The following is a 12,046-nucleotide window of genomic DNA, read 5'->3' on the forward strand; positions in this document are numbered from 1 at the left end:
GTCCTGAGGCGAAGCCGGGGCGCCCGCAGCTTCAAAGCCGCTCGCTCCTGCAGCCGTGTTTGCGTTTCATCTCGGACTCACCTCAGCGACGTGCAAAACCCAGAACGGATTTGGGAGGAAGCGCACAGAAAAGGGGAATTTCCAGTGTGGCCTTCTTGAAAATAGCTTATAGCAGCCTGAGCTAATATCTTTTTATGTTTAAGCTGCAATAATGCACTTAGGGGAAACAGAGTGGCTTTTTTTTTGTCTTAAATTGAAGCAACAAACTTGATTTGAGCCAAGGATGGCTGTGGAAGGTGATGTAGGAGCAGGGAGAAGGGGACGATGTGAGAGGAATCACTAAGATGAGCGAGGGCATGGAAAAGGGTTGCTCATGGGGTTCCAGAGGGCAGTTTGCCAGTATATCACTGAGCTGGGATGAGACCTAGACTGTGAATCTAGGGCCTAATCTTGGGGAGCTGCTGCTAATCGCGAGGAAATGTCCCTCACTGATGGAGAGAGCAGCAGATGCTGGTGGTGGTCATCATGATAATTAAATATGAGAAAAGGCAAAGCGTGGCACACGCTTGTGCAGCGGCTCTGATGGGAGGTGATGGGGCTGGATGGAGCTGAGCGCTCGCTGGGGACCCAGGTCCCCACAACCTGGGGGTGTTTCTGAGGAGGCATCTTGGTGGCGCCGGGCAGGACCAGCCCTTGCAAATGCCCTGGGTGAGAAATCGCTCAGCGCCTGGAGCCCAGGGCCAGCCTGTCTTCTTCAAGGAGGGAAAACAGAGATGGGATGTGCAGCAAAGTCCAACGATGCTGGAGAGCAACCTGCACCTTGCTTCCTCGTGTTCAGTGCTGCAGGATTTTCCTTTTGCTCTTCCACCCCTCTCCTTTTCGAGCTCACGATTTGCCTTGCGAGGCTGACAGTTTCCTTACTGCAAATTGTTGTGTCCTTGGCGCAGGACGTTGGTGTCCTGCTCATGCTGCGGTTCGGCCAGGCCCGGGGGGTCCCTGCCGTCGGGATGGGGCACGTGCAGCACCGTGCACGCGGGTGGCACACGCGGAGGACGGGCGCGTGGCGGGTGACCCCGTGGAGCAGAGCCTTGGGGTGAAGCTGGTGCTGCAGCACGTGCACGTCCTGCCCAGCCCCACGTCGGCTTTAGCTGCAGCTGTCGTGCAAGGGGGCTCGCGAGGGCCGCGCGCTCAGGGCGCACCGTGACCTGCGGCGCGCAGGGCTCGTGTGGGCGCGAGGAGGGAAGCCGCGTGCTCAATGGAGAGGGACCCAGCGATGGCCTCAGCTCCGGGCTGCTTCCTGCATCCCACCTGGCAGAGCCGGGCGGTCCCCAGGCTGCGAACGGGTGCTGGGATGGGATGGCAAAGCCAGGTCCCGCGTGCCCGGCTCCCTGTGGGGACAGCAGCCCCTGGACACGGAGCACTAAGGACATCCAGTCGCGCTGCCGGCCAGGCCGGCCGGGCCTTTGGGTGCATTTGCCTGCGCAGCCGCCGCTCTCCTCCGCTCATCCCTGGCTCCTGGGGACAGGGACACCGGGGAAGGCGACGGCAGCTGCTCCGTGCGGCGCCGGCGGGGACAGGGGACAGTCTGGCTCCCGCGCGGCGGCGCCGCCGGCCCTGGGCGACGCGGAGCCCGGCCCTGCGTCCCGGCTCCGTCCCGCCGCCGGCAGCAGCAGCTTCCTCCGAGCAGCGCAGGGAAGGGGTAATTACAGGCTGGAGCTGCTAATTAATTTCCCATCCTGAGCAAAGGGCATAATGACAAAGTGAGGCACCGTGGCACAAAGGGCTCCAGGATCCAGGACCTGGGCACTTCTCCGGGCCTTGCTGGGCCTCCTGCTCTGGCGGGCTCGGGGGGCCACCGCAGGGCTCGTTAGCCAGCCCGAGCCCTTGGCTAGTCCTTGTTTCATTGCTGGGCCTGGGTTATAACACTCAGACCCAGCTTTGCCCTCCGGAGCATCTTTCTCCTGGCTCTTGCATGGAGCCTCTCCCAGCATTCCCGTTCAGAGAGGGAAGCCGGGGCATGGAGCGGTGACGGTGGCTTCACTCCCAGCTCCCGCTGATGCTCCCGGAGCCGGGGCCGTGCCGGGGAGATGGGCCCTGCGCTCCTGTGGGCGAGGATGCAGCTCTGCAAGCCGGCCAGGCCATTAATATTTACGGCTGCCATTAAGTGTCACCCATTTCAATATTTTATGAGCGTGACAATAAAAGAGGGCTCAGCACCCGCTGGGACACCCACGTAATGGGGCGTTGCTGGAGAGCTGCCCCGTGCGTTGCAGCGAGTGCACTGGGTGTTCCTGCACCGAGGGAGCCGCTCCGCAAGCGGGTGCCCCAACCCGGGTACCGGGCAAAGCCCCCCGGCTCTGGGAGTCCCCTGGGCATGGCAGGGGCACCCCCTGCCCACCCGTGCCCATAGGGCAGCCCCAATTTCTGCCCTCACCCTGAGCCGGGCAGAACGGAGGCAGCTCCAGTTCCAGGTGATGCTCCAGGCGCTCGGAACCTGGCTCATCCCTCGTGTCGCCCCAGATGCCGTGGCCTGCGTGGACCCCCAGGAGTGCGAACGCGTGTGCGGCGCCGCCGTGGGCTGCTCCAACATCGCCTACCCCAAGCTCGTGGTGGAGCTGATGCCCAGCGGTAGGTGCCCGCGGGAAGGACGCAGCCCCTGGGGTGCCGGGGACCGAACACGTCCCCTTCACGGCCCCTCTGCTCCGCAGGGCTGCGGGGGCTGATGGTGGCCGTGATGATGGCAGCTCTCATGTCGTCCCTCACCTCCATCTTCAACAGCAGCAGCACCCTCTTCACCATGGACATCTGGAGGCGGCTGAGGCCGGCGGCCGGCGAGCGAGAGCTGCTCTTGGTGGGCAGGTACCGGCCAGGGAGACGCTGGGATCCGCTCAGGAGCCAGGCAGGAAAACACCACGGGAAAAGCAAACAAAGCCTTGGATTGTTCCAGGCACAAAAATGCTGGAAATGTGGCTTTTAGAGCACTTGGCGTCACAGGGCTGGATCCTGCCCTCCCAAGGCTGGTCCCATGGCTGCCTTGCACCCGCTTCCTGGGAAGCAGGGGCTGCTCTTCCCGGACTGGGGCATCCTCTCCCAGCAAACCGCCCGGGATCAGCTCAACCCCTGCCCAGCTTGCGGGTGGAAAAGAGCCACAGCAGCGCAGGGCAGAGGAGCTGCAGGGAATCTGGGGCAGGGTTTGGCCGGGCTGGTTTTGCACCTTGTGGAGGTTTTGCTGGGTCAGTGGCCCAGCGAGCTTGTGCTTTCTTGGCCTCCTTCACTCTGCAGCTCCAAACAGCCCTGGGGGCAGCGGGACTGGTGGAGGCAGCGGGCGGCAGCGGCGCCGCCTCGGCTTGGTGCCCATCAAAATGGGACAAATAACCCCATAGAGCGGTCGTGGGAGCAGCTAATGAGTGTTTGCAGAGGCCTTTGCCCGCTCGGGGCGGGAGCCGCTGCTGCAATCTGTCGTGGGCAATTCATTAGTGCGTGGGGCAATTTGCAGCGGCCGCGCGCTGGCCAACACCTCGGCCGGGCCAGCGGCCGCAGCAGCGGCTGCTTCAACCGGGCCCCAAAACTTGTGCCAAGCTGCCCCCCATGAACAGCCAAGGTGCTCCCGGAGGAGGTTTGGAAAATCCTTCCTGGGCTGCTTCCCCTTTTCCTCATGCCAGACAGGCAGTAGCAAAGTGGCTCCGAGGGCTCAGAGCTGCTTTGCTGCTTTTGTTGTTGTTACTGTGGGGTTTTTTGGTGCTTTTGCACTTCTGCTTTCTGAGATGAGCAGATGGTGGTTTAGGTAACTCTGCGGAGCTGTGAAGAAGCCGGGCTGAGCTATAAATACTGCAGTGGTGACAGCCCCGGCCCCAGACGTGCAGTTGTCCCCGCACGGCCCCTTTTCCATTTCTTGCCCCTAGCAAGGTCTCCACGGGGCTTCAAGAGCCGGCTCTTGGCCCCTGTGCCCTGCTGTGGACAGGGAGATGCTGCAGGGTGTGGATGGGGAGATGCCACAGGATGGGAATGGGGAGATGCCGCAGGGTGTGAATAGGGAGATGCCACAGGATGGGAATGGGGAGATGCCACAGGATGGGAATGGGGAGATGCCACAGGGTGCGGGTGGGGAGATGCCACAGAATGGGAATAGGGAGAGGCTGCAGGGTGTGGATGGGGAGATGTTTCAGGATGGGAATGGGGAGATGCCGCAGGGTGTGAACGGGGAGATGCTGCAGAGGGGGTGGCCAGTCCCTTCCAGTGGCTTCATGGCTGGCATTTGGGGATGGATAAACCCCGTGTCCATGTGTCTGGACTGGTGGCTAGAGGCTCTTTATCCATGTACTGGGGGCTACAGCTCCTGCTGAAGGGAGAATTCCGGGGCCACAGGAGCAGCTGGATGTGGTGGCGATGGGAGCATCACCTCAAGAGCCTCGGTCGGGTTGGTGGCCACATTAGGCTCTGTATTAGAGGCAGTGTTTTCCTAAGTGCCCAGGGGATGCACAAGCTGCCGTCCCTTCCCACCACCCTGTAGGATGCCCATGGCGGCACGCGGGGTGTCCCGGGGTCTTGGGCATCTCCCGCCGTGACCTCGCGGGCCGCAGCGATGCCGGGTTGATGCTCCCTGCGCGCTGGCGACTCGGCGGCGCCGGCAGGACGAGCGTCTGGCTGCCTCTCGCAGGGCGGTGACGGTGGCGCTGGTGGCCCTCAGCGTGGTCTGGATCCCCATCCTGCAGAGCTCCAGCGGCGGCCAGCTCTACGTCTACATCCAGGCTGTCACCAGCTGCCTGGCGCCCCCCGTCACCGCCGTCTTCCTCCTCGCTGTCTTCTGGCCACGAGCCACCGAGCAGGTAGGCAGCGCCGGGGAGCCGGGGGACCTGCTGGCGCGGGTGGCAGCTGGAGCACCCAAGGGTGCCAGCGCCTGCGGGGGGCTCTTGGGGTGATGGGGAAGCATCAGGCTGGGAAGGTGATGGGGGAAGCCAGGCTGGTTGGGGAGCAATGGAGCACTGGGAGCCTGGACGAGCAGGAAGAGGAGGAGGAGGAGGAGGAGGAGATGGAGGAGGAGGAGGAGGAGATGGAGGAGGAGGAGGAGATGGAGGAGGAGGAGGAGATGGAGGAGGAAGAGATGGAGGAGGAGGAGGAGATGGAGGAGGAGGAGGAGGAAATGAGGAGGAGGAGGAGATGGAGGAGGAGGAGGAGGAAATGGAGGAGGAGATGGAGGAGGAGGAGGAGGATGAGGAGGAGGAAATGGAGGAGGAGGAGGAGGAGGAAGAAATGGAGGAGGAGGAAGAGATGGAGGAGGATGAGGAGATGGAGGAGGAGGAGGAGGAAATGAGGAGGATGAGGAGATGGAGAAGGGGGAGGAGAAGGAGGAGGGTGCCCCATGCTGCTGAGCTGGGTGATGCCACTTCTCAGCGATCACCCGCACCATTGCGGGGCGACAAGGGCTCCTCACCCCCGAGGCCGAAGCAGCCCCGGCAGCCCGGCCCGGCGGGGTCCGTTCTCCCCTTTGCTTTTCAGGGCGCCTTCTGGGGCCTGGCGGCGGGGCTGGCGCTGGGGCTGGCGCGGCTGGCGCTGGAGGCGGCGCAGGCGGCGCCGCGCTGCGGGGTGCCCGACGCGCGGCCCGCGCCGCTCGCCCGCCTGCACTACCTGCACTTCGCGCTGCTGCTGTGCGCGGCCAGCGGCGCCGTGGCCGTGGGGGGCAGCCTGCTCGGCGCCCCCCCGCCGCCCGCGCGGGTGAGACGGGACCCCCCTCACCCCAAGCCCGCACGGGGCTCCCGACCCCGTTCCGGGGTCTCCTCATGCACCGCTCGCACCTTGCAGCTCCGGCAGCTCACGTGGTGGACGCTGTCGCCGCTGCCCCCCGGTGAGCCCCGCGGCCCGGCCCTGTGTCCCCTTTGCTGTCCCCGACGCCATGAGAAAGGGGGTCCCGCACTGCAAGAAGGATGTTGAGGTGCTGGAAGGGCAGAGAAGCTGGTGACGGGGCTGGAGCACAGAGCGCACAAGGAGCAGCGGAGGGAGCCGGGGTATTTAGTGGAGGAGCCTCCGGGGAGAGCTCATTGCTATCTGCAACTGCATGGAATGAGGGTGTAATGGGACAGAGGTTGGTCTCTTCTCCAGAATAACTACCCATAGGACAGGAGGAAAGGACCTTAAGCTGCACCAAGGGAGGTTCAGGTCAGACATTAGGAGGAATTTCTACAGCAAAGAGCAGCCAAGCCAGGAACAGGCAGCCAGGGAAGCGCTGGAGCAGCGCTCAGGGAACGTGCAGACGAGGCGCTGCGGGACAGGTTGCAGCCAGCGGGGTGATGAGGGACTCCCAGTTGGACTCGACCCTCTCGAGGGCCCTTTCCACCCAGAATGATCCCGTGATCCTATGAGGCCGCCCCGTATCCCCGCAGGCTCCCAGGACGGGTCTCCCCGCGGCACTGAGGAGCCACCGGCCGCGGGCGCCGCGGCCGAGAGCCCGGCGTGGACGCGGGTGTGCGGCGCCAGTGCCCTGCTCCTGCTCTGCCTCAACGTCTTCGGCTACGCGTATTTCGCCTAGCTGGGCGGGATGGATTTTCTGTGCCGTGTTTGGCACGAGGGATATGTCCACTGGTGCAACGAGCTGGGCGTTCTCAGCGTGCGGCCGTCCTGGTGAGGACGGAGGGGGCAGTAGGGGAGCCGGGTGCCGTGTCTGGGGCTTGGGGCTCATGCACGGAGGTGGCCCCGGGATGGCTCCAGCCTGGCCCTTTGGAGAGGTGCAGAAGGACCGGCCCTGCTCAAAGCTTTCATCCAAACACGCTTTATTAGCTCAAAGCTATAAAATAAAATATAAAAAGTATAAAAAATGATTAAAAAAAGAAGCCAACGCCTGCACAACTGGGCTCCCCTGCACCCAGCCGGGACGCCGGGACCCACTGCGGAGCAATGGAGCTGGATTCCGGCTGCGCACGGCTCTCCTTGGCATGGGGCACCAAGCACCCATCAGCAATGGCCGAGGGGCTGCGGCAGCACCGGGACCCACCTGGCTCTTCATTCCCAGCACACGGAGCTCGGAAATCCCACAGCTTCCCAGGCGGCACCTCCGGAGGGCTCGTCCTCTGCCCATGGTCACCATCACCCAAACGGGTACCCAGGGTGAAGCCGCCCAGGTCCCAGCAGGGTTTGTCCTGGTGTTTGTCCCAGGAAGGCCACACACACAGATGGAGCTTTGAGGGTCCAGAGGATCCCCCCGGGGTCCTGGAGAGCCCATCGGGGTGGTCACTTATGGATGGGGTGGACGTAGTTGCGGGGGAAGAGGCCGACGCGCCCGTAGATCTTCCCCTGCCACCAGTTGGGGTCGGGGCAGTCGAGCACCTCGATGATGTCCCCGCGGAGGAAGGGCAGCTGGGAGCTCTCGTGGCTCGAGAAGTCGAACTGCGCTTGCACAAACTTGGGTCTTCTCACCTGTGGGAATCAGAGCATCTCCGTGGTTGGAAAAGACCTCAGAGACCATTGAGTCCCACCGTAAACCCAGGAGCGCCCCAGGTCTCTCCTTGTCCCGGCGCGGCTCCGCCGGTACCTCCTGCTCCTCGTCCCGGAGGAAGATCTGCTGCTCCCTGGCGATGGTGGTGGTGCGGTAGAAGTCCACGAGCTCGTTGAGGGAGTTGAACTTCTCCTCCCAGAGGAAGTACTTGCCCTTGCGCTCCCGGAGCACCTTGAAGTGCTGCACGTGCTGCCCGTAGCTGCGGACGGGCCGGGCTGTCACCGCTCGCAGGGGTCTGCGGGGCCAGGGCCAGGCCCCGGGGCAGGGGCAGGGATGGGTGACGCAGGGCACCGCGCTGGGCCCTATCATTAGAGCCTCCCTCCGCACTTAATTAGAGCTCAGCAGCGTGAGAAAGAGCTGGGCCGCCCCCGGCTCCTTTCGTGCTGGCTGGGGGTCACAAGGGGCAGCCATGGGGTGGGAGTTGGGTTCTGCGTGGAGCTGCAGGGACCCTGGGGGGCCCCTGGAGCCCAGGGGTGCCGAGGGCGACCTGCTCCTCTCTGCTCCTGAGAGTCACTTCCCCGGCTGCGTTTGCTCCTCTGCACTTTGTGTTTCCATAACTGTGTGGGCCGCAGCATCCCGCACGCTCCTTCCGCATCCCGCATGCTTCCTCCACATCTCACACGATCCTCCACATCCCACACGCTCCCTCTGCATCCCACACGCTCCCTCCACATCCCACGCGCTCCCTCCACATCCCACATGCTCCCTCTGCATCCCGCATGCTCCCTCCGCATCCACACGCTTCCTCCGCATCCCACACGCTCCCTCCACATCCCACATGCTCTCTCCGCATCCCACATGCTCCCTCTGCATCCCATGTGCTCCCTCCACATCCCACACACTTCCTCTGCATCCCGCATGCTCCCTCCGCATCCCGCATGCTCCTTCCACATCCCACACACTTCCTCTGCATCCCACGTGCTCCCTCCACATCCCGCACGCTCCCTCCACATCCCGCACGCTCCTTCCACATCCTGCATGCTCCTTCTGCATCTCATGTGCTCCCTCCACATCCCACACACTTCCTCTGCATCCCGCATGCTCCCTCTGCATCCCGCGTGCTCCCTCCACATCCCGCGTGCTCCCTCTGCATCCCGCGCGCTCCCTCCGCATCCCGCTTACTTGACGGAGATGGAGAACTCTCCCGGGGCGCTCTCGCTCTCGCGGATGAGGAAGGCTCCCGGGTGCTTGCGCCGCAGCAGCAGCTCCTCGGCCGCTTGCCGCGAGATCCTGCCCACGTACCAGCTGCGGGGACACCCGGCGGCATCAGCCGGGCCCCGCGCGGCCTCTGCGGCGCCTTTGACCGCCGGGGGGTAACGATGCATCGCGCGGAGCTCGAAACAGGGCTGGGTTGTGCTGGGCTTTAATAGCCCGGATTGTGGCTAATGCCTGCTAATCCCATGAACGTGCCCTGCTCCCTGATTACGGCTGCTCCAGCCCTGTGCGGGTTCTGTGCATGCGGGTTGCACGGCCGGGATGCCTTGGGCAGGGCCCCGGGGACCCCCGTTGCTCTGTGACTTGGTGTCCCCGTGCCCAGGGCCACCCCGGCTCTTGGCAGCCCGTTGGTGGCAGGGACGCGCCGGGCGGATGGTCCCCGGCGCTGGCGGAGGGGACCCCGCAGCAGGACGGTACTTACGGGTGAGGCTTCACCCTGATGTAGTTCTTGGGGACGAAGCCTTCGGCACCGAAAAGCTCGGCCTTGTACCAGTTCTGGTCGTCTTCCATATTGAGGATCTGCAGGGAGAGGAGCTGGTGTCACCTAGTGTCACCCGGCGAGAGGGCTTGTGCGCATTGCCTGTCCCATGGACCCCTGTCCCAAAACCCATGTGGAGGGGGGCTCTGCAAGCCCTTTGCACAAGCCGGGCTCGCTCGAGGGCTGGGGCTGCTCCGGAGCAGCCTGTCCTGGAGCCGGGAATACCGCAGGCACCAGCCCCGTGGCCTGGACCCGCATCCCGGCTGGGCACGCGGTGCCCGGGACCTCTGCGGAGGAGGACGGCCCCAGCGCGCGGCAGGGCTGGCGCCGCTTCCGCCCCGCGCCACCCACGCAGCGCGGCCCAGCTGTGCAAACAGGATCCGAAACCGCGGGCGCTGCCGCTGCGGAGCCCCGGCGGCCGCGGGGAAAACACGCGGGGCGGCCGGTTCGGGGTGTCCTCGCTGCCGGGGTCCCGCTTCCCGACGGCCCCGCGCGGCCCCCGCGGCCCCGCAGCGAGCGGAGAGGGAAGGAGCTGGGTCTGGAGGTGGAGGGAGCCTGTGTCCCTGTGCATCCCGACTTCCCTGGGCATCCTCATGTCCCTGCGCATCCTCCTGTGCATTGTCCCTCTGCATCCCCGCGCATTCCCGCATCCTTGTGCATCTCTGTGTCCTCCTGTACATTGTCCCTCTGCATCCCCACATCCCTGTGCGTTCCCACATCCCTGTGCATCCCTGTGTCCCTGCACATCCCCAGTGCATCCCCACATCCCCACGTCCCTGTTCATCCCCATGTCCCTCTGGCCTCAGGCCCAGCACCGCGCACAGGCAGCAGGTCTGCGGGCCCAAGTTGGGACCACGCAGGAGATGTGGCCGGTGGCACCGTGATGGGCACCGCTCATGGCCAGCAGTGCCCCCCTGCTCCCCCAAACCCTCCGCGATGCCTGTGCTCCCGCAGGCCGAGCCCCAAAGAGGCGGCAAAGGCGGGCACGTGCCGGAGCCGTGCCGGAACCGTGCCGGAGCCGTGCCAGAACCGTGCCGGAGCTGTGCGGAGCCGTGCGGAGCCGCATCGTCCCCGCGGGCCGTACCTTCAGCGTGTCACCCTTGCGGAAGGGCAGCTCGTCCTTCTCGGTGGCCTGGAAGTCGTACAGAGCCACCGACTCCATGGCGGGGCCGGGGCGCCCGGGCTTCCTCCTGCTCGGCCGCCCCGCGCGGGCCGGGGCAGGAAGCGGCGCCGCCGCGAGCGCGCCGGCGCGGGCACCGCCGTGCCCAGATGTGCGCGCGGGGACGTCCCCAGCGTCCCCTGCCCGCTGTGTTACGGGTGGCAAAGCGGGCCGGGACCGGCCGCTGCCCTGCGGGATTCTCTGATGTCTGCAAAGGCTCCCAAGGGGCCTTTGCCAGGTGTGGGGCTGGAAGGGATCGGGGTGGGCGCGCAGCTTCCGTGTGGAGCGTGCGGGATGGGGCCCCGCGGGGATGAAGCGCATGGAAAATCCACGGCCGTCGCTGCGCTTTGCTGCCAGGAGTTAAACTGAGGACATCTGCAGCTCAATCCCACCCAAGGGACTTAGGCAGTGAGGTGAGGAGGAGGAGGAGGAGGAGGAGGAAGCCGCCACCATCTGTCCCATCAGGGATGAGCGGGTGGCGCTGGCCCCGGCTAACGTGGAGACCCTGGGCCAGGATGGCCCCTACGGTCGCCGCAGGCGCCCGATTCTCCTGCAAATCCTACCCCTATGTGAGCACATGGGAAAAGCAAATGCCCTGTACCCCCAGCAGGACCTCTGCTTGTCCCAGGGGAAGCGGAGCGGGAATTGCAGCCTGGCCGGGCCTGGAGCCACGCGGAGCGCGGCCGCGTCCCAGCGGGTCTCCCGGCCCCGGGAAGCGGCGCCGAGGCGGGGAGGAGGCCGGAGGGCAGGCGAGGCCGTGGGAACGGGCTGGCTCCGCGTGTCACGAGGGGGCCAGGGCTCAGCCCCTCCGCCTGCAGCAGCCCCGCGAGGCGCCGGGATGGCAGCGGGAAGGGTCTCCATGCGGGGGGAGCTCCCGGGAACGCTTGGCAGCTCCAGAGGCACCCGGAGCCGGATGGTCCCTGGACAAGCCCCCCCAGCACAGCACCCAGCAGCAGGACCCAGCACCGGAGCAGGATGAGGTCCTGCCAGCAGGTGGCAGCAGGGGGACACTGGGGACACGGGGACAGTGTCCTGCCAGCGCAGGCTCTCGCTCCCCTCCATCCCCCTGCCAGCCCCAGGGAGGATTCCCTTGTTCCCTCCCCTGGGGACCCAGGAAGGGCTGGGAGGAAGCGGGCAGCCCCTTCGGCACCTCCAATAAACTTCAAAACAGGATGTTTTGGAATTTTCCCCCTTTTATTCCTCTGTATTTTGGGCAGCACAGGCTGTACTGGCGCAGGGGAAGATGTGATTCCCGTGGCTCCGCGAGAGCCGGCGACGAATCCCCATCCGGCAGCGCAGGATCCTGCACGCGTCGAGCCCGGACCGGGGGCATCCCCGGGTCTGAACCCCCATCTCGAAGCCCACCCGGACCCTGGGTTGGAGCAGCCACCCCGCAGTGGGGGGCTCGGTGGCCCCGGGGACAGGGGCTGGTGTCAGCCCTGGCCGCGGGGCGCTCCAGACTTGCTCAACGTGCAGCAACATCCTGTGTTTACCTGCCCGGCTGCAACGCCGCAGCGAGGGGAGGAAGAGGAGGGCAGGAGCCTCTTCCTCTTCCGCTGCAGCCTGGGCGCATTTTAAGGAGGCGATTCCCGATCCTGGGCCCTGGAGCCGTGGGGCTGCATGGGGTTGTTTCCGCTTCCAGTGTTTCGGAGAAGCCACGGGGACGCAGGATAAACCGGGTTTAACCGGGATAAACAACAGCCAAGGC

The 12,046-nt window shown here is 65.2% G+C and overlaps 2 protein-coding genes across 5 annotated transcripts in view; one reads left to right on the forward strand and one right to left on the reverse strand.

Moving 5' to 3' along the window:
• The window catches only part of SLC5A10 (solute carrier family 5 member 10), a 40,500-nt gene extending 33,977 nt beyond the window's left edge, over positions 1 to 6,523 (forward strand). The window contains exons 10-15 of one of the 2 annotated variants that reach the window (XM_088527805.1): positions 2,521 to 2,628; positions 2,709 to 2,859; positions 4,658 to 4,826; positions 5,497 to 5,712; positions 5,800 to 5,828; positions 6,358 to 6,523. In XM_088527805.1, the coding sequence (XP_088383931.1) occupies positions 2,521 to 2,628; positions 2,709 to 2,859; positions 4,658 to 4,826; positions 5,497 to 5,712; positions 5,800 to 5,828; positions 6,358 to 6,523 (839 nt within the window). The remainder of the gene's footprint in view (positions 1 to 2,520; positions 2,629 to 2,708; positions 2,860 to 4,657; positions 4,827 to 5,496; positions 5,713 to 5,799; positions 5,829 to 6,357) is intronic. The other variant, XM_088527806.1, reaches the window with a different exon arrangement.
• Positions 6,524 to 7,221: 698 nt separating this feature from the next.
• GRAP (GRB2 related adaptor protein) lies at positions 7,222 to 10,341 on the reverse strand. Of its 3 annotated transcripts, none has more exons than XM_088527835.1 (5): positions 10,264 to 10,341; positions 9,123 to 9,220; positions 8,609 to 8,731; positions 7,523 to 7,685; positions 7,222 to 7,407 (listed from the first exon to the last, which is right to left on the reverse strand). In XM_088527835.1, the coding sequence occupies exons 1-5, from the start codon at positions 10,339 to 10,341 to the stop codon at positions 7,222 to 7,224; spliced, it is 648 nt and encodes a 215-aa protein (XP_088383961.1). The 3 variants fall into 3 exon arrangements, with proteins under 3 accessions (XP_088383961.1, XP_088383960.1, XP_088383959.1); XM_088527834.1 differs by having other exon boundaries at positions 7,517 to 7,685; XM_088527833.1 differs by having other exon boundaries at positions 7,222 to 7,399; positions 7,467 to 7,685.
• Positions 10,342 to 12,046: the final 1,705 nt, after the last annotated feature.

Source organism: Tinamus guttatus, unplaced genomic scaffold, assembly GCF_059628265.1.
Source record: "Tinamus guttatus ecotype Peru unplaced genomic scaffold, ASM5962826v1 Tinamus_guttatus_pri_ptg000291l, whole genome shotgun sequence".
NCBI lineage: Eukaryota > Metazoa > Chordata > Aves > Tinamiformes > Tinamidae > Tinamus > Tinamus guttatus.

Bases quoted from the DNA above. Each gene is read 5' to 3' on its own strand.
- GRAP (XM_088527833.1), bottom strand. From the start codon at position 10,341: ATGGAGTCGGTGGCTCTGTACGACTTCCAGGCCACCGAGAAGGACGAG. The intron at 9,221-10,263 runs GTACGGCCCGCG...CTCTCCCTGCAG, and splicing joins GCAAGGGTGACACGCTGAAG to ATCCTCAATATGGAAGACGA. The intron at 8,732-9,122 runs GTAAGTACCGTC...GTGTCCCCGCAG, and splicing joins ATCAGGGTGAAGCCTCACCC to CTGGTACGTGGGCAGGATCT.